Here is a 21,820-nt window from a genome sequence, read left to right as displayed (position 1 = left end):
TTCAGAGAAACTGCTATGTGTACACTGAGGGTTAATCCAGCCTCTAGTGGCTGTCTCCCTGACAGCCACTAGAGGCGCTTTCGCGATTTACACTGAGTAAATTGCACTTATCTGACGCTGGACGTCCTCACAGAGCCCATTGTCAAAAAAGATCCCCATAGGAAAGCATTGAGTAATGATTTCCTATGGGTGGATTTGAATGCGCGCGCCTCTGGCCACGCATGCACATTCGGCTCCACTCGGGAGCGGACGTCAATAGAGGAGGAGAGGTCACCAGCGCCCAGGGAGCCCGGCGCTGGATTAAGGTAAGCAAATAAATAGTTAACCATTTATTTGCCACAAAACGGGGCCCTACTCACCGTTTAGGTGATTAGGGCTCTATACATATTTATATTATATATATTTCTATACATATTTGTATTCCCAACGCTATAGTGTTCCTTTAATATTTTTACTATAAAAAGTACAATTTACAAAAAAATGTCCTTTGAGTATGTCATGCAAATTAACATTCCCAATGACCGCTACTACAATTAAATAGAGTCCTTTCCTTTCTCAAATTTCCAACATTTAATCTGATGGTTTATATCATGTGTGAATTTAGAATTCAAAGGGTAACCATTAAAACAAGCAAAACCTGCACACTAGCACAATGTAGCTGTAATAGAGGACCATGGAAAGAGTTCACTTGCATAAAATGCCGTCTGTCTGTCTTCAGGGGCCAGCTGTATTGTCAAAGTTTGTATATATCTATGTATGTGTGTATATATTTCATTACATTTTGTATAATTTGCAGGATGTGCTAAATTCAAGGCAATAAAATCATAACACACAATCAATTGCCAGTAACAGTGGGTTTAATTTCATTGTTTGTTTAAATAACACATATAACTATACCTAGTTATGTGAAGAATTGACATACAGCCACATAATAGTTAGAAGCTGTCAATCATCATCTCCCACGCAGTGTCACTGGCAAACAGACCTGATGTAACGTAACAGTGCACAAATAGCTTCATGCAAACAACCATCTTCTTGTTCTCGTTCATTATTACAATTGCTCTAACAGAGTTGAAACTTATGTTAATAGAGCCATATATCTGACAAGCCCAAAACTGAACAGAAATTTATTTTGAAAGGAATGTTACAGCAAAGATGTGGGTGGGAAACAAACATTGAGGCTGTTCTACAATTGCAATGTTCAGTTTTACATGTTGGTCAGAGGGCTATGGTAGTTGTAGTTCATAGCTGCATAGTTACAGGTTGTCTGACACCGGTCTGGTGCGTTTCGCAACGTGCCTCCACATCACTGGTCAATAACATTTTTAAAGGTGACGTTGGGATAAAATATTTGCACCATCAGATTAAACATCACAATCCGTTTTATATTACAGCTAAATAACATTTTTAAAAGTTGGTCTTCCAGACATTTTCAAGCAGTGAGTTTATACATCTATACACAGAGGAAAAACTGTAGCAATAAGCTAATTTACTACAGGCTCCCAGACCACTTCATCTCATTGAAGTGGTCTGGTTGCAGTGACCTGTCCTCCTAGCTCTGCAATGTAAAACACTGCAGGATTTCTACCAGACAGCCAACAGAGGAGCTTCCTGCATATACACAGAATTTAAATCCCACATTGAAAAGGTTAGAGTCAATGCTTTCGTATGGGGAAGGCTTAATGTGCGTGCGGAACTCGCCACGCATGCACATTAGGTCCCACCCATCGGCTGACGTCAGAGGAGAAGTGCAACCCAGCGCTGAGGGTCATTGGAGCTGTTATAGGCTGAGGAATGGTCTGGGGTGGCATAGAGGCAGAGGGACACTTTAGTGTTAGGAATAAAGTTTTGTATTCCTAACAGTATGGTGTTCCTTTAACCGGTATTTTATCCACTGGTTATATTAGTCAAAGCTTATATAGAAGATTAGTGCACATCAGTTACTATGTGTATATTTCACAATGCAGTGCAGCCTCACCAGACTGAAACAATTCAAATCAAATTAATTTTCATTTAATCCATTCCAATACACAGCTAATTTCTGAGTTTTAGCTTTGTCCTGACATGCATAAAATACATAGTCCCAGTGAAACTGAACATGTATTTTTACACTAAAATGCAGAAAACACAAAAATGCAGCCATTATATCATATGTGCAAATTAAAGAAAGAAGCCATTATTCATTGAATCTCTCCACTGCAACAATGGGCAAGTGCTATCCCATGAACAATGTGTATATTATACTGTTACTCAAGCAAAAAAGGCTATTACAGCAACAATGTGTCACAACATAAACCCCAAATCACAAAGTGCAACCGTATCTCAATCAAACAGAACTTATTACAGGACCTTAGAGTGGCCTGGTTTAACTTGTCTGAGATAGAATAGTCTGTAAATAGTCAGAAATCAAAGGAACCAGAGGAGAGGATACATTAGCCGGGTCAAGGAAAACAGAAGTCAGAGTAGTCAGAAAATAAGCAGAGTCAGAAACCAATATAAACACTGAGAACACAGAATGCACTATAGGGATCAATAATCAACCAGATTAGGGCATGAACTAAAGAATAAAGCGCTCTATTTATAGTGTGAGCCCTTTAGCTTTAAAACCATGTCCCAAAATGTAAGGGGCAGTGGAAATAACGCAAATCCATGTCATTAGCATTAAGACGTCTACATGTATGTGTAATAAGAAGAAGCAGGGCCGAAGCATCTGGAGTTGGAATCTGCAAACGCCTGGAGAGAGGAGCATTCAGCAGTCTGCTCTCCACACGGGTACCTAGAAGAGAGGTAAGTCATCGTAACAGTACCCCCTCCCAAAACCGCCCACCAGACGGGAAGGACGAGCCTTATCGGGGAAATGAGAATAAAATCATCTGGCTAAATGCTGAGCGCAAAGGTCTGGAGCATCAACCCAAGATCTCTCATCAGGACTGTATCCTTTCAAATCAGATACTGGCTTTTTCCACAAGAAAACGTGGAATCCTGAATGGACCGAACCTAATGCTCTTCTTGACCTTCTACTAGAAGAGAGGAAGGTGTCAGGACACTTTGGTTGCATCGGTTTTAAAGTAATGGTTTTAACAAAGAAACATAGAACAAATTTGGTATAGGCAGAGAGGAAGAAAAGAGCAATTTATATGTCATGGGATTTACCAGTCGAATAATTTTATATGGTCCAATGTAATGATGGGTGAACTTTATAGAAGGAACCTTTTGTAATGTCAAAGGTTGCTTTTTGCTGAAGTCTTTTGCACCCTAACTCATGTCCTTCTCATATCTTCCAAATGCTCCTATACTACAGGCATTCCTTGAGAATGATGTTGGATGAACAATGGGGTCAAAGCCATAAATGAGATGAAACAGACTATGTTGGACGTTGGGTGGATTCACCTACAATATCATTGGGTTTAGGTTCTGCCCAGGGCAGTAGACCAACCCATTGGTCCTGATGGCCAGAAATGAAACAACACAAGAATTGTTCTAGACTTTGATTCATTCTTTCTGCTGCACCATTAGATTATGGATGATAAAAGGAGGAGAAATATAAATTGATACCCAGTGGATTATAAAAGGTCCTCCATAAATTGAGAACCTCTATGAGGTACACTCTCTACAGGCTGGGAAATTCAAAAGAGGTTGGCAATTTGGGTAAGGGTACTATGAACCATTTTTAGAAAACCTGTAAACATAGTTAAAAATCACTGTCTTGTTTTCTGATACTGGTAAATAGACTATAAAATCCATTACAAGGCTTGACCATGGTTTAGTTGGTATAGGTAATAACTGTAATTACTTAAGCTCCTCCTTATGTCTAAGAAAATAAGACATAGGAAAAATACATATTGGCTTAGACTGTACTCCTATCTGACCAACTGCTGCTCAACCTAACTTGCCTGTGGCTATGATTGCTCTGTGTAAAGCTGCATCAGAATCAGTGTTAATTTTGGCGGCAAATTTCTATTTAGTTTTAGTCATAGTCTTTTGACTAAAATGCTATTTCAGTTTTAGTGTATTTTAGTCAACTGAATTGTTTTAGTTGACTAAATGTCAAAATTTTTATTTGACCAATATTTTAATAAAGTTGTAAGTCGACAAAATTAACACTAATCAGAAAGCAAGTTAGGTTGAGCAGTAGATAGCCAGGTAACAGTAGAATTTCACCTAGCATGGCTATTCATACTGATTTTTTTTTTTTTTTAAATAAAGTGACATTTTCTCTCTCTCCAAAAAAAATACATATTCAAAAAATTCAATGTTCAATTAAATGTAGCAGGCTGAAAAAGCAAAAAGTGAAAATTTTATGGTACCTGTCCTTCCAACAAAGGTACAAAAGTTGTCATAATGTCTACGATTCCTTACTTGGGGCTGTTAGCAGATCCCGCACCCAGGAGATTATAGGAAGAGAATCCCAAGACATCAGTGCAAACTAGCTCGTTCATGCTGTAGAGATAAGTTCGTTGTGACTTATTTGCAAATTTAAAAGCACTCAAAATATAAGTGTGTTTATAGGAGTAAAAAGGGAACTGGCACTAACAAACTGTGGCAGTTCCTCTTTAATGCATGTTTTGATTTATTATTTTTTCCACTACAGACTTAGAGAGATTATAGTTCGTAAGAACAAAATAGATTGGGCTTGATACCAAGAACATTTAGGTCTTAAAGAAACACTCCAGAAACACACATGCTTTATGTGTCTGAAGTTTTTCATATTTGCAAAAGATTTCTATAGAGATCAGCACTTTTAAATGTAGGGGCAGAAACACCTCCTTTTGATGTCACTTAGACAGCCGGGGAGGTTTTCACCACACTATGGCTGCTCCAAAAAAAAATAGAAGGCACCTACTTACCTGCCTTTCCCTGCTCTAAATGAGCTATACTACAGATTTCATGGTGGGTACATAGATCTAACTACTAAATGGTTGGTAAAAAAAAATACATTATTAAAAAACTGTCTCAACCTTATCTTCCTGAAATATACTGAAATGACTTAACAGAAGCTATCTTTATAGGGCATGATTCAAAGAGTATATAATGAAGCTGTTGATGTTAAGTGGTCTCCTCAATCAGCCATTACCAGTTTAAGTGCTTAATACAGCTGAGTGCCATTGTTGAAGTCCAACTTTAGCCTATGGCCAGGCCAAGTGAACATTTGAAATACAAAGAACCGTGAAGCTTCAGAAACCTACAGTTCAAATAAATCCAGTTGTTAGGCCTTTGGGAACTGATTTTTATTCTTGGTGAAAACCTGAGATGACTACATCTTAAAATAGATTCTATGAGAACTATACATGGGTTTAGAAAACTGTAATGGTCATGTTCTCACAGGGAAAGGTACCTGAATTAAAATAAAACATACAGTATACCTACAGTAACTTAAAAACAGCATGCACTTTACATAATACATTTAGATTTATTCTAAGTATAGCACACATCCATCAACAATACTACACAGGCTCCTTGTACATGGATTCAAGGCATAGGACCCTATCTGAATCCCCTAATTTCATATGAAAACAATATTCTCCCTCGGTTACTGCCAAATGACGTAAGAGCCGGATCAATTGTCAGGCGACTAAAACAGAAAACGGAAATATTTTTCTGATAAAGTTTTTCTTTTTTTGTAACTTTCTATATAAATCATTTACATGCACGTTATATACACTTACAGTTTCCTCTATGGCCCTTTCACAACACCTTACCCGACACTGTATTTACAGCACTACATTATCCCTCACTGTGCTGTACAGTTTTGATCTCATGGGCTTCATCAGCCTAGGCTGGTCTCTGGTCCTTAGATCACAACTCATGCTATGTTTTTTTTTTTTTTTTTTAAAGCTGTGTCTAAAACAGCATCATTTGCTTAGGGTACCTGCACAAATGCAGGGAGAGGTCTTAAACTCATGTCTGTCTGTGCTCATTTGCATGTCAATCCGGGAAATCTGGGATAGTTGTGGAAATGTGATTTTCCGGGTTACTGTGCCCAAGCAAGATATGCAGTTGATCCACAACAATAATTGTTCTATTTGCACTGTTTCTCCTATGGTATGTAGCATTCAAACGTTGCAGAAAGGAGATGTGGTTATTTATCACTGAAGAATCATGCAGCAATTGAATATAGCTGTAAGACACGTTTCATGTGATGCCATACAAAATGAAGTGAAATGTGTCCAGGAAAACATGGTAGATTTAGATAAGCTAGAAGGAGGCATTTGCAGAACCTACCTCAGCAACTTATTTAACCCCTTAAGGACACGTCATGATTCCCTTTTATTCCAGAAGTTTGGTCCTTAAAGGGTTAACCAATCTGGAAGAACAAGGTGTTGGGTATTTCATTTTATTTGCCTTTTTAACCCCAGCCCATGATTTCTGTTCTGTCCTGGATACAGTGGTAATTCTAATTCACACGTGCAGGTATGTATAGAAACTGCTATGATTTTTTATTTATTTATTTTTTTTAAACTCACACTTCATACACTGCAATTAATGTTTCCATTGCCATTTACGTGTGCTCAAGCCAAAGCCAAATAACAAAAGAAATCACCAGGAATTCCAAATGTATCTGAAAAAAATTCATTCATCTTACAAAAGTAATTTGGCCTCTGTTAACATTGGGTTATCATAACCGCATCTCATTATTTTCAGTTATGTGTGGGTGTAACATTGCAGTTACACCCCTCATTAACCTGAACAGGTAGTATATCACAGATCTTTTCACAACAGCAATTGAACAGATTACTAATGTGTGCCATGTGTTCAGCATCGGACAGGACACAGACGTGCTTGTATTACATATGCAAAGCTATACATTTGCTCATCATTAGACTATCACAGTGTATAGAACATAGTATTTGCAGATCATAATTTGAGCTCTGTTATGCATATTACACTCCCCTCTGTAAACCCAAACATTTAAGCCAGCTAACCGAACAGCAGGTTAAGATCTGGCATGTTTTCACAGACATATATGTATACATATTGATGGGCGGCAACTGAAAAGTGTAGCATTTACATACTGTAGGTAGGAAAATATGCCAAATTAACAAATAATCTTGTAGCATATGAATGCCACAAACTAATGGCAGCATTTTACACGTGCCACATGTGTTATTAACTTTAAGCAATACGTGTCCAGGAAATATTTATACATCTGGCAACCCCATGCCTAACAGGAGAGCATATCACAGCATACCTCTCCCCCCCCCATCCTTGATGCAAGGTACACTGAGAATTCACTAAAGGAGAAACTGGTTTCTCCGGTTAAACATGACTGAACCAGGAACTCAGGAAACAGCTTTGTCCTCAAACAATAGTATGGATATACACAGAGTTGAGATTTCACTGATACACAATTAGGAATTTAATGTCCAAATAGCAAGCAGTGTCTATCATTCTGAACTGGTTCTAGAGTGGAAACATTACAATTGTGTTTCCATGTAAAATAGGCTATTAGTTAATACAAAACAATAGGTGGTCATTACATCTTAATTTAGAATGCTTATAAGGTAGATCTTTGCTGGGGCTAGCATACTATGTTTAACTTTGTGGCACTCAAATGGTTGAGTAAATTAAATGTTTATAATTTATGATATTTTGTTGTGTTTTTTTTTTTTCCTTAAAAAGCCTTGTGTAACTCAAATGGTTGGTAAATGATTAGATGAGCAGCTATATTGAAAGAAAAAGTATTTACATTGAAAAACAATAACACAATTACAGCAGGTCCTCAAACATATCAGGGCTATATCATATGAGAATTAAATGTTAATTAAAATTTTGGGCCAAAATAGCCAACCTAGAAGTAAAGCCGACTTAACCCTAACTGTGCTAAACAGGCAAAGTGTGAAAATTGATTTTAGTTGCCTCTTTTGATTGCACTCTATTCTTTGTATCAGACTCTCTCTTAATTATGTAATAAGATGGTATGTGTGGTATTGTATTGTTTCATGAAAGCTTCCTCCATGAAATTGGATCAGTTCTACCAAAAACAGAAATATATGGAGTCTATATATATTTATATGTAATAAGTGTTTTAATACATGATCATTGTCCAGTTCCCAGCCAGTGGCATTTTGCAATCTTGTTAGGTTATCCAGTTTGTGCACAAACATTCAAACTAGCACATAATTATACATCACTGAAACTGTAAGCAAGGACATTATTTTATTTTTATTGGCAGAACAGTTTGCCAAAGCATATTTATATCTTACCCACTATCCATGAAATCTATTTTGAAAAGTATTAACAAAAAAAATATAATGCTGTTTGGGACTGGACATATGAAATGGAAATTCCAGTTCATGGCTTCTAAATCTGTGCTCAAGGCTAACAAACACATATGTATACATACATACATACATACATAACCCTGTCTAAACACAAGAGGACCAATTAAAGTGACAGACTCACGGTTATTCACTAAAGTGAGAACTGTCAAACTAACTTTCTTTCTGTATCTGTTCTGCTAGATTGTCAGATCCACCCTAGTTTCCTGGATAAGTTTAGTTTGCTCATGCATTATCTTATAAAGGTACACTGAGGATTCAACCTTAAAGGGACACTATAGTCACCAAAACAACTCTAGCTTAATGAAGCAGTTTTGGTGTATAGATCATGTCCCTGCAGTCTCACTGCTCAATTCTCGGCCATTTAGGAGTTAAATCACTTTGTTTATGAACCCTAGTCACACCTCCCTGCATGTGACTTGCACAGCCTTCCTAAACACTTCCTGTAAAGAGTCATGTAAGTTTATCCTTCCTTTATTGCAAGTTCTGTTTATATAAGATTTTCTTATCCCCTGCTATGTTATCCTGCAAGCACCTCCTGTATGTGATTAAAGTTCAATTTACAGAGAACGAGATACAATTGTTTAAGGTAAATTACATCTGATTGAAAGTGAAACCAGTTTTTTTCATGCAGGCTCTGTCAATCAGAGCCAGGGGAGGTGTGACAAGGGCTGCATGAACAGAAACAAAGTGATTTAACTCCTAAATGGCAATGAATTGAGCAGTGAAACCTGAGAATGTGATCTATACACTAAAACTGCTTCATTAAGCTAAAGTTGTTTAGGTGACTATAGTGTTCCTTTAATTAATGAGCCAACTTCCTTTCTGCAACATATGAATTCAACATAGGATGGGGTAGCACCTTTCATGTACTCCCAACAACATGAAGATGTAGCTTGTGCCCAGAAATCATGGTGGATATAGAAAACCTAGGAACACTCAACAGAACTTCCACTATAACCATAATCTAAAACTAAGGTTTTAGGCCTATACACCTCCACAAGAGTATCAATCAACCAATCATAAGTCAGTTGTGGCTTGACATTCTTGTTAAGAGAACATTATAGCATTAGGAAAACAAACCTGTATTCCTTGCGCCAAGGTGTCCCACATTTCCCCCCTCCCCTCCAATGCTATTATGTGAGTATCAAGTTTTACTTAGTCAGTGCAGCGGAAAAGCCTCTAGTGAATGTCAGTACGACAGCCATTAGAGGCGTATTTAACCCTTTAAGTTAAACATTGCCCTTATTTCTTTTTTTTTTTTACCTTGAAGGTTAAACGCACAGGGCAACTGCACAAGGATCACTTAATTGAGATGAAGTGGTCTGGGTGACCTTTAGTGGTCCTTTAAAGGACCAATATATGGCACCCAGACCACTTCAGCTCAATGAAGAGGTCTAGGTGCCAGGTCTCCTAGTTTTAACACTGCAGCTGAAAACATAGCAGTTTCAAAGAAACTGCTATGTTTACATTGCAGGGTTAATCCAGCCTCTAGTGGCTGTCTCCCTGACAGACTCTAGAGGCTGCTTCCGCGATTTACACTAAGTAAATCGCACTTATTTGACGTTGGACGTCCTCACGGAGTCCAGCATCAAATAAGACCCCCATAGGAAAGCATTGAGTAATAATTTCCTGTGGGCGAGCTGAGTAATAAGAAAGCATTGAGTGATTGTGCGCATGTGCATTTGGCTCCGCTCGAGAGATGTCGATGGGGGAAGAGAGATCACCAGCGCCAAGGGAGCCCGGCGCTGGATTAAGGTAAGTGGCTGAAGGGGTTTTAACCTCTTCAGCACCAAGGGAGGGGGCCCCCGAGGGAGGAGGGCACTCCAAGAGCCTATAGTGCCAGGATCCCTTTAAGGTAGAGATGGAAAAAAGTTGTTTCCTCCTTGTTTTTGTGTTGCTGGACCTCAATGTAGTCTATTTATCTCTATGATAATGCAACGGGAGCGTTTCATTTTTAATGCCAACCTAAAGTGTGTTACCATTAGCTAATCTTACACCAAGCAGGACTGTGCCCTGCTGATGTAAGTATGGACTGTTACGTAGTACAAGATGCCAGTAGCTGCTGTGACTCTGGCAGTAGCTTTGGACGTGAATTGCGAGGGGTAGCATGTTTTAGTCTAGTAGCTAGAAGAGACAGGCTATCAGTAGGGGCTGTTACTGTATCAGTAGCTGTGATAAAAAGAATGTGAATAGGTGCTATAACTGTATCAGTCATCCTGGTGTAGACAGGCTGTGAGCAGAACTGTTACTCTATTAGTATATGGGGTACATGGAATGTTAGTAGGGGCTGCTGTGTCATTACTGGATAAGAATTGCTGGGCTGCTGTATTAGAAGCTTTTGGAGAGACTACGGACAGAGAGGGCTGCTGTTGTGTCAATAATTGACGGCAATGGGCTTTGTTGCTATAAGAGCAATTTCTGGAGCCTGAATGCATTGTGAGCTAACCTGTTTATAAAGCCTGCACCATTCCAATATGTTACTTTATCCTACAGGTTTCTAGGATCAGAATCGTGGGTATTTTCCTTAAGATGTTATCCTTGGCATGTTCATAGGGATTTTCTTGTTTACTAACTACAGCAATGTGTGTTTAAAAATGTAGTGTTCCTCTACTTGTAACTTAAAATGTAACCGTTTGTTTAGCAGCTTTCTCTAGAAGTTATCTTAAAGGTATACTCCAAGAACTATAACCACTACCATAACTCAACTGCCACGTAAAAGCAGTCAAACAATCTTGTAACAGTTTGACTTCTTACTTGGAGTCCACCAGGCACCGACCCACACCTCATCTCTGCTGGGAAGTCTCTTCACTGAGCAGTGCAGGGCCTAGCTTATTGGCTGTGACTGTCAGTCCCATGACCTACAGGGCTAAAAGTCAGGAAACGCTATAAAGGGAAGCTTCTTAGCCAGAGCTTCTGGCTCTCCTTCACTGATCAATTCTCCAAAACCCCTGGTTTAATGAATAAATCAGTCAGACCGACTTTGTGTTAACTGCTGCTGATTACACATGTTCAGAGACTCTTTTTCTTGTATTTGTTATGAAACAAAGTGACAATTCCATGTTTGCACAAATATACATAACACAGAATACAACAAAAATGTTTTGTCTGCCTGCTAACCAATACTGTATCTGCTGTCTATTTGCTAGAAACTGCAGCCAGATATTTTATGCGTGTGCTTTTGCCGTGCACAAGTTAGGAAATGACTCTCTTGATATAAGCATTACTCATAGATTATTCTTAACACATTTATGTGTACTTAAAGGAGGAACTGTTACTTTCCAGAATTTTAAATATTATGTTTACTTAAAGCGGCACTGCCATGCCAAACTTACCTTTCTTTAATCGATTCCTCTTCTCTCCCTCTGTCAGGATCTGTTCATTTCATTTCTGTCTGCTCTAGTTTTCTTTAAAACATAAGACAAAGTAGGGACTATATAATAAAAGCAAACTTTTATTCTAACCAAAATAATAAAATAAAAAATAGGTCTAAAAGTAGAATGAGTCCAACTTGACGCGTTTCGCCTTTCCAAGGTGCTTTTTTAAAAAGCCTTGGAAAGGCGAAACGCGTCAAGTGGGACTCAATCTATTTTTAGACCTTTTTATGTTTTTTATTATTTTGGTTAGAATAAAAGTTTGCGGGGGCGGGGCCGGACCGCCAGGATGAACGGACGCAAAATGGAGTAGCTCCTGAAAAAGCCTCCAGTTTTAGCCTAAAAACGACAGCTTTAACCCCTTAATGACCAAACTTCAGAAATAAAAGGGAATGCTGACATGTCACACATGTCATGTGTCCTTAAGGGGTTACGCTTACCCGACACCTGGCTGCTGAACCCCGAAGTGAGAGGCCACCCTGGTCCTGAGGAGAGGCTTTCCGAGAGGTTTTAGTACCTCGGAGGGGCGATCCAAGTCTCACGATGCGGACCGCTCAGGCGGTGAGCGGGGTGGACAGCCGCTGCCCAGCTATCCTGCCCACCAGCGGTAAGGCAGACTCCCGGGGCTAGGCGGGTCCGGTCCCGTTCCCCCCCCTCTGGGCCGGCGGGGGTGATCCCGGTCCCCACCCTGTGACCCATCGGACCACCATAACGCTGGCACTCGGAGAGGTGTCGGAGAAGGCCCAGCGCACAGGCCGCTTCCAAAATGGCGGAGACCTCGTGGCAGGCGACCCTGACAACAGCAGGGAGCACTCATCTCTCCTGGGGGCCCATGAACAGCCAAAACTGTGTATTTTATATGTTGTGTATTTTATATGTTGTGGACCCTAGAACCTCAGACCAGCGTGACACAAACCTACACCTCAAGGTTCAAGCTGCAAACCGAGACGCTGCACAGGAGAAACCCTTGCCGACGACTGCTAGAGCTGGAATCAAACCCAGGGACTGCATCGAAGGGGCCAACCGTGTCAGCAATCGAGACATTCCCACACTGGCCAAAGCTTGAAGAGCCCATTACCCTGACCCACAGCTGACATGCCTTAAATTAAATCGTGTGGGCACTTTCCCCCGCTGTCACTATATCACACTAGTCCGGAAGCAACCTCTGCCACCGTTGTGGCTTACTACCCAGCCAACTTTACCTACTTCTCAAGCTGACTTTCTGTTACTACTTGTTACCAGTGGTCTCATATTCTGCTAAATCTCACTACAGCATAATCACTTATTTGTCTAGATGTTAATGCGATGACACACTTAACCAGCAAGGTCTAGATGGGTTCCCTAAGCATGTTAACTTCGAGGGTTACAGGATTAGCCAATTATTGTACTACTAGAAGCTGAGACATATAGGATTTTCATGTAACCATGTTTTTCTTCAACATTATAAAATGTGCACTGTCAAAAAAAAAAAAGAATAAAAGTTTGCTTTTTTATAGCTATTTAACTTTTATTTTTTCTTTGCTTTCTGGTACCAACATATCCATAGGTGGGGATTATACCACCCATGCTGTTTAAACTAGAGCATGTCCTGCTCTAGTAAATGTAAGTAAATTTCCTTATTTCCTTTCTACTTACAAGTACTTACTTCACCATTGGAGTTTTTTCCTTCCTATATCTGTCTCCATATATATCACGCACGTTGCATTGCATTTGGAGCACCTGTATTGCCAACATCACCACATGTCCTTAGACTGTCCATGCGCAACACAGCAGAGCGCTAAGATAGCTCAATTAAATGTGAGTGGATCTCATATAGTACAATTATCTTAATTTGTATTTTACTATACTGCATTGCACTATTACTGTATTATTTTTTGTTATTCTGAGGTCTACAGTATTATACCATCTGAAGATTTATGTACGTATATTTCTGAAATTTAAATTTTGGGCGTGGTATACGCCATTTATTCTATCATTTGTTCATTCACAAGGTTTTGGAATCCTTGCACTGTGTACTGCAGCCCACACAAACACACTTATTAAACTATAGCTAGCGTCTACTTCCCCTGTTGTTCATTTTAAACACGTGACCTTGTTGCAGTATACCAGGGAACTGAAGAGGGTAGGTGGGACAGATCCCCAAAGTCAGGACTGGCACCCAAAATCTTTCAGCAGCATTTGATTCCAGGACCAAGTTTCACCTTGTTCTGAAGCAGGAAGTGCCTCTTGTGGCTGTCAAGAAGACAGTCACTAGAGGTGTATTTAATCCTGCAATGTAAACATAGCAATTTGTACAAAACTGCAATGTTTTACATTGCAGGTTTAAAATGACAGGACACTGCACCTAGACCGCTTTATTGAGATGAAGTGGTCAGGGTGAATTTATAGTGGTCCTTTTAGGAACGTAGCTTACTTATTTAGGAGCCTGATAGAAGTGCATACGCCATGACTAAAATTATACAAAAATTATTAAAAGTTTAGCCCTGTTATCGGACTCCTTGGACTTCACATTATTCAGAGAGGTACTTTTATTGTAGAAGTTTCTCATTCATCTCTGTTTAAAAGCATTACAGAATCAATTTGTCTGAAAAAGAAAAATTACAACCTATGGCAAACAACATGCATGTGACTGTTTCACTTAAACTGTGACTGTAGAAAGCAAGAGTCATCTGATGCTAATGCAGTTAGTTACATGGCACAACGGACAAGATTTGTAAAAGAGGTAACAGAGTAGCTCAAGGATTGGATGAGAAAACAAAGAGGAGTCAGTTTGACGACACAGGAGGAGGATCGCGCGGTGTCTCAGCGCTGGAAACAAGGTGGGCATAATTATTTTAAATGACATTTCACAAACTACAAAGGGGTGGACAGAGGTCACAGTAATGGCAGGGAACTTATACAAGTATTTTCGGAATTGTAGGTTCCCTTTAATTTGGTGCCATTTGCAAGTAAAACCACTTTATATCTGTAGCCACACCAAAGGCCTGTATATCAAATACCTTCTTTAAAAAAATATCAAGTTCATCCATATTTGACATCAGTTCTACTGTGCTTCTGATAGATCATCATGACTCTTATGACATAAGATGTAACATATCAGAAACAAATTACAGTAGGTGTATACATTACGTGAGTTTGCAGAAAAGTTTAAAAAAAGATTGGAATAACCCTTTACGGTTATGCCCCTAAAATAATTAAAAAGCACATTACACTTTAACAAAGCACCATAGCCTGAGACCATCTCTCACTGCTTCTTTAGAAAGGTGCTAAAGGAATAATTAGTTAGAAAGTAATCTAGGATGAAAAAAGACACAAGGGGGGTCAGGAACTACCTGACATGCCAGGAGGACGAGCTCCTAACTATCCTCTTATAATTGGAGGTTTATTTAGCATTTTTGAAATTTTATGGAGCTTGGTAGATACCTACGTGATGCCTGAACTGTCTCATCTGCCTCCAAGTGTCATCAAGCTTAAATCTCAGGTTGCACACAGAGTCTCCTGGTATACATTGCAGCCTACTGCATGCCGTGGATGGGAGAGGAGACTGATCACCCAGCCTTAAACTGCTTCAGCCCCTGCAGAGATATTCTCATGCCCAATTCCCTCCCCTTGGACCTGGGCAGGTTATCCCTGTACCCACCGGGGAGGTTCTCTTACTCACTTGGAATATGATGTTTAGCTTTCTTCCTATTTTTCATTATGCGCCTCACCGGTGATCTTCTACTATGTTTTGTTGTCTCTGCACAAGTTAATTTGTCTTATTACTCTATACTGCTGTGCATTAAGCAGATTAACTACATCTCTTATAATTATAAAATGTGGTACTATTTTTGTTCTCATTGTGAGTGAGCTATGTGAAACGGTTATTTGAATACTGACATATTAACATAAATGGCAATGTATTATCTAAGTAACATTTAATAAAGAAAGAATAAATAGAAAAAAAACAAAAGCAAAAGAGACTGAAATCCATAGTTTAATCTTTAGACCAGCGGTTCCCAAACTGTGATTATTACTGTGGCTACTGTGATTACTGTGGCTATGATTATAGCATCGGGGAAACATTACTGCTGAACAGCAGTCCTTTAAGACCGCGACCGGGCCCCGGTAACGTAAGCCGGCTGGGAGGAAGTGACAGCCTGTCACTTCCTCCCAGTGTCATGCAGGGAGACAGCCGCAGCATGAGGGGAGAGGAGCATTCCAGGAGCTGCTCCCAACCAGCAGCAGAAGGACTTCAAGCCACCCTCCTAGACACACAAGGTAAGCTAACAGGAGGGTGGCTAGAGATATCAAAAATAGTGTGTGTGTGTGTGTGTGTATGTGTGTGTATATGTCAGCTTGAGCAGCATTTGTAGCTATTACTAAAGAACTAGCTAACCCCACTTTTCTCTAAACCCCTATGCATCCATTGTTCAGATCAAATAACATTTCTGTTTTGTAATTCAGATTCCAGAATGCTAATGGGGATGTCATGTAAATAACTTTTTTTTTTTTATTTATTATTATAATTTCGAGACTGTGAGCTGGACTACCACTATGTGGACTGCTTGGTGGCCGAGTCATATACACAAATTTACAATTCAAAGAAGACACAATGTACTAATATCTAACATCAACCTGATATCTTCTCAGATTGAATTAAGACAATGACACAGGAACATGAAATATGAATGATGAGGAAACAGATATTTTAAGGGCAGGGGTCATATATCTGAGTGACGACATTTGTCAGAATAATATTGACACACATTGGTAGATGAGGTAGATTTGGGTTGCGTGGAGGGGGTTGTTGTTGTGAGGTCTAATATTGGGAAGAGGAAGAGACAGTAGGGGAATTAGAAAGAGATCAGTAGTAAAAAGTATTAACTTTACCATGTGGCTTATTTACAGTAAGGTGTTTTTCTGTGTGTATGTATGTATGTATGCATGAAAGTGTGTGTGTGTGTGTGTGTGTGAGGGTGTGCATCTGTGTGTGTGTGTGTGTGTGTGTGTGTGTGTGTGTGTGTATATATATATATATATTAGTGTGCGTCTGTGTATGCGCACACATCTGTGTGTTTTTATGTCAGTGTGAGTATCCTTTTTGACTCCATGATGGCATCATATTTCTACTTCAATCAACAAACTGTTCACATATAATTATATCGTGATATCTTAATTATATAAGTCATTTGAGGTGAATTCAGGCTAATTTGGCCAATGTTTTGCAGCTGTAGTTGATTCATGGTTTAACAGATAAACCCATATATGTTATTCTAAGCACCATGACTACTTCAGTATTTTTTAAGTGATCGTGGTACAAGGACCCTGTATGTGCATTGCGTCAGTATGAAACACTGCACATGAGATATCTGGTGATGCAGTCAGAGGTGTCTTTCCAGTAAGTTTTGTAACAGTGTGACCTGATTGGTGACATCCCACTGGAGACTGATATGCCCCATGAAGAGACCCCTCTCTTCTTTTATTACCTCCATTATCCTGTTTAATTTGTTACTGGTTTTGCAGAGCTTGTCATCCTTATTAGGTATGGGAATCATTTAAATTCCTGGTCCATGAATTTGAGTATTGATTGTTCATGTACACTTCATGAGCATATCTACTGATGCCTCCACATATATTGAACGTTCATTTCTGAAACATTTGTTTGCATGGTCATGACCAAATAAAGAATTTAAAAGAAAAAGAAAAATTAGTAGTAGCACAAACTAGGGAAACAAGTGGAATCTGTGAGGGCATTGCACTGGTTTCCATGATCCCTGGTAATTGCTACACTGTTAGAAATTTATATAGGCTGGGGTAGGCAACCTTCGGTATTTCAGATGTTGTGGACTACATTTCACATGATGCATTATGGCTTTAACCCCTTAAGGACCAAACTTATGGAATAAAAGGGAATTATGACATGTCACACATGTCATGTGTCCTTAAGGGGTTAAAAGCATTATAGGAGATGTAATCCACAACGTGTGGAGCAGCCTCCTTCCCCTTGACATAGGCCAATCTCTATAACAAATGCTGTATGGAATGTCCCTCAAAGATATTTTTAAATTACTATTTTTCCTTTCTCAGCAGTGGTCACTTCAGAAAAGAATATATTAGCAGATAACTACCGAATTATGAATTTTTAAATAAAGTGTCTTACATGCTTTATTGGAGTATAATATCAATAAAATAATAATATACATACACACACACAAACACATTTTCATAGTAATTGTTCATGGCCATGGGAAATAAAATTTTAAAAATGATGTAAGCGGGGTCTGCGCCTTTTCGTTAGTAGCTGGAACGTCTAGTGATTACTCTTCAAGGTATTCAATAAAAAGTGGGAGTAAAATGTAATTTTTCTATTTAAACTATACGTCTGTTAGCAATGGTACACATCTTTGTGTAAGGATGTACAGCTTTCTATTATCATGCTGTCTCACTTGGTGCAATAAATATGGACCATACTGCTTAGTACCCAGTGGCTGGCAATACCTCTATCAACGGTCTAAAGCTTAGTGCTGAACACAATAACGGTATGCTTTGTATTTCAGTGTGACCACCATAAATTGCAATTGCCTGCGTATACAGATAATAGAAACAGCGTAAATACTGAAATTGACACATACGGATTTAAGCAATTCTAGTCTAGCGTGTAAAGGAAGAAATGTTTGACTTATTATAAGAAGCCAAGCTACAGACTGGTCATTAGCTCTTAATTAAATGAGCCAGCTTGTTTCTACAGACCAACAACTAAAGATTTAACACTGAAAGACACTCCACCACATAGATGTCAACATCCTTATAAACCTAGGTAAAATAGCCTTCAAACAACATGGGAATGTATGGTACGATCCTGTGCTGCCCTTGGGTTAATATTTATCAGTGGGAATGCAATTTAACGGTGAGATACCTCAGTTCGGTTTTAATATGCAATAAGACTGCTAAATTCATTTATCGGTAAATCCACCGACCAACATTTACATTTAACCCATTAAGAACCAATGCCGCATTAGGAGTGCCATCATAACAAAGAAATAGCCTAACCCTGGTCTGGAAGTAGTTAATAAAGCTGTATTACATTTTATTACAAGGTTAGTTATATTGAAAGGTACACTGTAACCCTCTCATTGCCAGACTAGGAAGAGAAAAGATCCTACGAAAGAGCTGAATCGGATCTTCTCTTGATTACGTAATTACTGGTCTAGAAGAAAATAGAAGCAGGAGGATGGGTTAGCGAAAAAAAAAGTGTGCTGATATTGGTGAGGCAGGAGCCTGGCATCCAGTGGGATTTCTAATCTTTGTAGGCTAGGTGACAATTACAGCTTGCTACTGAGAACCAGTAATTTGCTGTCTCTGTGTCTTGCATCTGCAATATTATATTCATAACAGACCGCAGTGCATCGTTGTAGCTCCAAGTCATTCTATAGGCCATCTATCTTAGCTCTCACTAATAAAATCGGCATGAACACTTAAAATGCTTAGCATAAATACTGAAAAAAAAGCACAATATTGAACTCGTTCATAATAGACATGAAACCAATATAAGGAAATGTACAAAATACAGATAATACAAAAATATATAAACTAGTCCCTTGAAAATAGGACGACATCGAATCATGCCCTTAGCCCTGTCCTATTAAAACCTGCCTTTTTTCACTCATAAGAATTGTTTTCCATACAAAGCCCAAACAATGCTACAAGTTATCCTCTAGCGCACTTCATTTCCTCTACAGCATGTTTGAAAATAAGAGTAATCTCAATGTAATCTCCCTGGTTCAACACTTTATTTATAAATTAAACGCTCAGTCAAAAATATAAATAAAACAAATCACTTTTCTTCTCAGGGGTTCTAATAGAACAGAGTACCGATATTCTGCTATCACAATACACCTAGTTGGGATTAGCAGAGATCACTGGTCCTAATGATGCTGGTGTGAAGTGCCACTTTGATTAGATTATATTGATTATATCCTCTCGGTGCTATCCTGCAGCCTTTTTTTTCCATAAAAATATAAAAACTCTACAAATATTGTATTAGTGAGTACTCCTTTTCTTGGCAAATATATTCTCCTTTTTCTGGTGCAGGATGCAGCCTTGATAGTCTAGCTTTTTTTTTTTACCCTGCAGCCTGAGTGCCAGGAAGAGGTTAACAGAGCACAAGGATCTTATTGTTTGTCTGTCAATGAAGCAGGCTGCTTTAGACCAGCTGATCCCCCATTCACTGCCACTAAAACCATTCAGAGCCCACTGCAAGAGAAGCCAGCTTTCTTCCTGATGGTAGGGCTCTGACTGCCTGGAGATGTCACAGCCACAACAGCTGGAGACAGGAAGGCTGACGTGCCACCAAAACACTCTGTGCCACAATGCCAGGCTGCTATCGAACGTGGCTAATCCGCTGGGTCGTACTATTTATATGGTGTGAGTAATCTAGCATGGTTTCAGCCCCCTTTTTTTTTTTCCATAGGGTTTCTGCTTGATTATTCTGCTTCTTGACACCGCGCATCCCTGAATTCAAAAACCAACAATATGTAGGGAGATCCTCTAGTGACAAAGAGGTTAACGTTTCAAACACCCACCCACCAATCTCCCCACAACTGTGTTTAAACGGATGGCTGCGCCCAACGTAGATCCTGATGTTTTAGTCCAAGGTTGCAAGATAACTTTCTTTGCAGGATTTAACCGAAAGCTGGGTTAGTTTAAAAAAAAAAAAAAAACGAAAAAAATATAAAAAAAAAAATCCATATGCACTAAGACGTCCTTCATCAACGCTGTTTTTGTTTCGTCAACGAAGCCATTCAGACATTTAGAAACGTATGGCTTGTTAACAAAAAGAGCTGTGCAAAAAAAAAAAAAAGGAAAAACAACAAGCAGGGGATGGAGACGACAGTCTGTCAATTCCACAAAAAAACAAATAGAACTAATATCTCGCCACCTCTGGGCGAGGGACTCCAATGTTTGTTCCCAGTCACCGTCAAAACCGTACGCCGTTTTCCTTCTTGCACGGAGGAGAATAAACAAATCGCTGGCATATTGTAGCGTAGAACGAGTTAAGATCCACCTGTCCTCTTTAATTCTTCACTAAACGAAGCAAATTGTTAAATTTCGGGGTGGGGAAGACATTAATTGTCACCCGAGAAACAAAAATAAAAACAAAAATGTCCCGGTTGAAAGAGAGCGGAAAAAAAAAATAGTGCTTGTAGGGTTTGACGGCAGATAAAGGTCCAGGGAGTGAAATGCTGGCAGGTCGCAGCTGGTTTGTATTTTTGGGTTGTGAGACCACCATATTCCCCCCTCTTTTATACCCCCAAAATGATTAACTCATTATCACCCAGTTACACCCTCCAGATAACTATCAGCTCCCAGTGTGAGAGTAAAACACATGAGTTTATCACAGGGAGCCCCCAACCTCCCCAGAGCACAATAGAAACTAATGGGGGGGCGGGGGGGTCAGTAAAACATTTACATTGTGAGTGAATGACAGCCTGCAGCCCCCCTCGGCCCCCTCCATGCGGCGCCCCCAAACCCCGGCCATAAAACACATAAAAGGAGGGAGCCCGGGCTCTGGCGGGCTGTGTGAGGGGCCCCTGTGTGGCCCTCAGCGCTGGCTGGCCGGGGAGGGAGCATGCAGGGAGCCCGCCGTTCTCGCACAGCCCGCCCGCCCGGGGGGCTCCGCTCCCCCCATCCCCACACACCCCGGGTCCCACACCTCGCTCCCTACCTGCCGTGGAACCAGTCCTTGCAGGCATCGCACTCGATCATGAAGCGGGTGACATCGTAGGGCAGGCGGCAGATACAGTACACAGGCACGGCCGCCATGTTAGCTCCTCTCACAACAACACACACACCGCCCGCCCTGCTCTGCTCTCTGCCGCCCGCCCGCCGGCTCGGGGGGGACACACCATGCTCTGCCGCCCGCCGGACCGGGGACACACACACTGCACTGCTCCGGCTGGGGGGTCACTGCTGGGCTGTCACCGGTAGCTGGGGGGACACACACTCTGTACTGACGGTGGGCTGGGGGGGACACACACACACACAGTATTCTGACGGTGGGCAGGGTGGGGGACAATCAGTGTACTGATGGTGGGCAGGGGGGGACACTGCTATGTCTCTGGAATGGGGGACGGGGAGACACTGAACTGCTGCCAGTGCTGGAGGTGAGAGGGAGTTCTGAGACAG

The 21,820-nt window shown here is 40.2% G+C and overlaps 1 protein-coding gene across 3 annotated transcripts in view; it reads right to left on the bottom strand.

The window, feature by feature from the left end:
* Window positions 1-21,592, bottom strand: part of PHF2 (PHD finger protein 2) — a 223,977-nt gene extending 202,385 nt beyond the window's left edge. For 2 of the 3 annotated variants that reach the window (XM_063426921.1, XM_063426923.1), the window contains exon 1: window positions 21,360-21,524. In XM_063426921.1, coding sequence (XP_063282991.1) covers window positions 21,360-21,457 — 98 coding nt within the window. In that variant the 5' untranslated portion in view covers window positions 21,458-21,524. Of the gene's footprint in view, window positions 1-21,359 lie in introns of all 3 variants that reach the window. The other variant, XM_063426922.1, reaches the window with a different exon arrangement.
* Window positions 21,593-21,820: the final 228 nt, after the last annotated feature.

The sequence above is a fragment of the Pelobates fuscus genome, chromosome 7, assembly GCF_036172605.1.
Source record: "Pelobates fuscus isolate aPelFus1 chromosome 7, aPelFus1.pri, whole genome shotgun sequence".
Classification (NCBI taxonomy): Eukaryota; Metazoa; Chordata; class Amphibia; order Anura; family Pelobatidae; genus Pelobates; species Pelobates fuscus.
The sequence above is the reverse complement of the archived record's forward strand: the minus strand, read 5'-3'. Positions and strand labels throughout refer to the sequence as shown.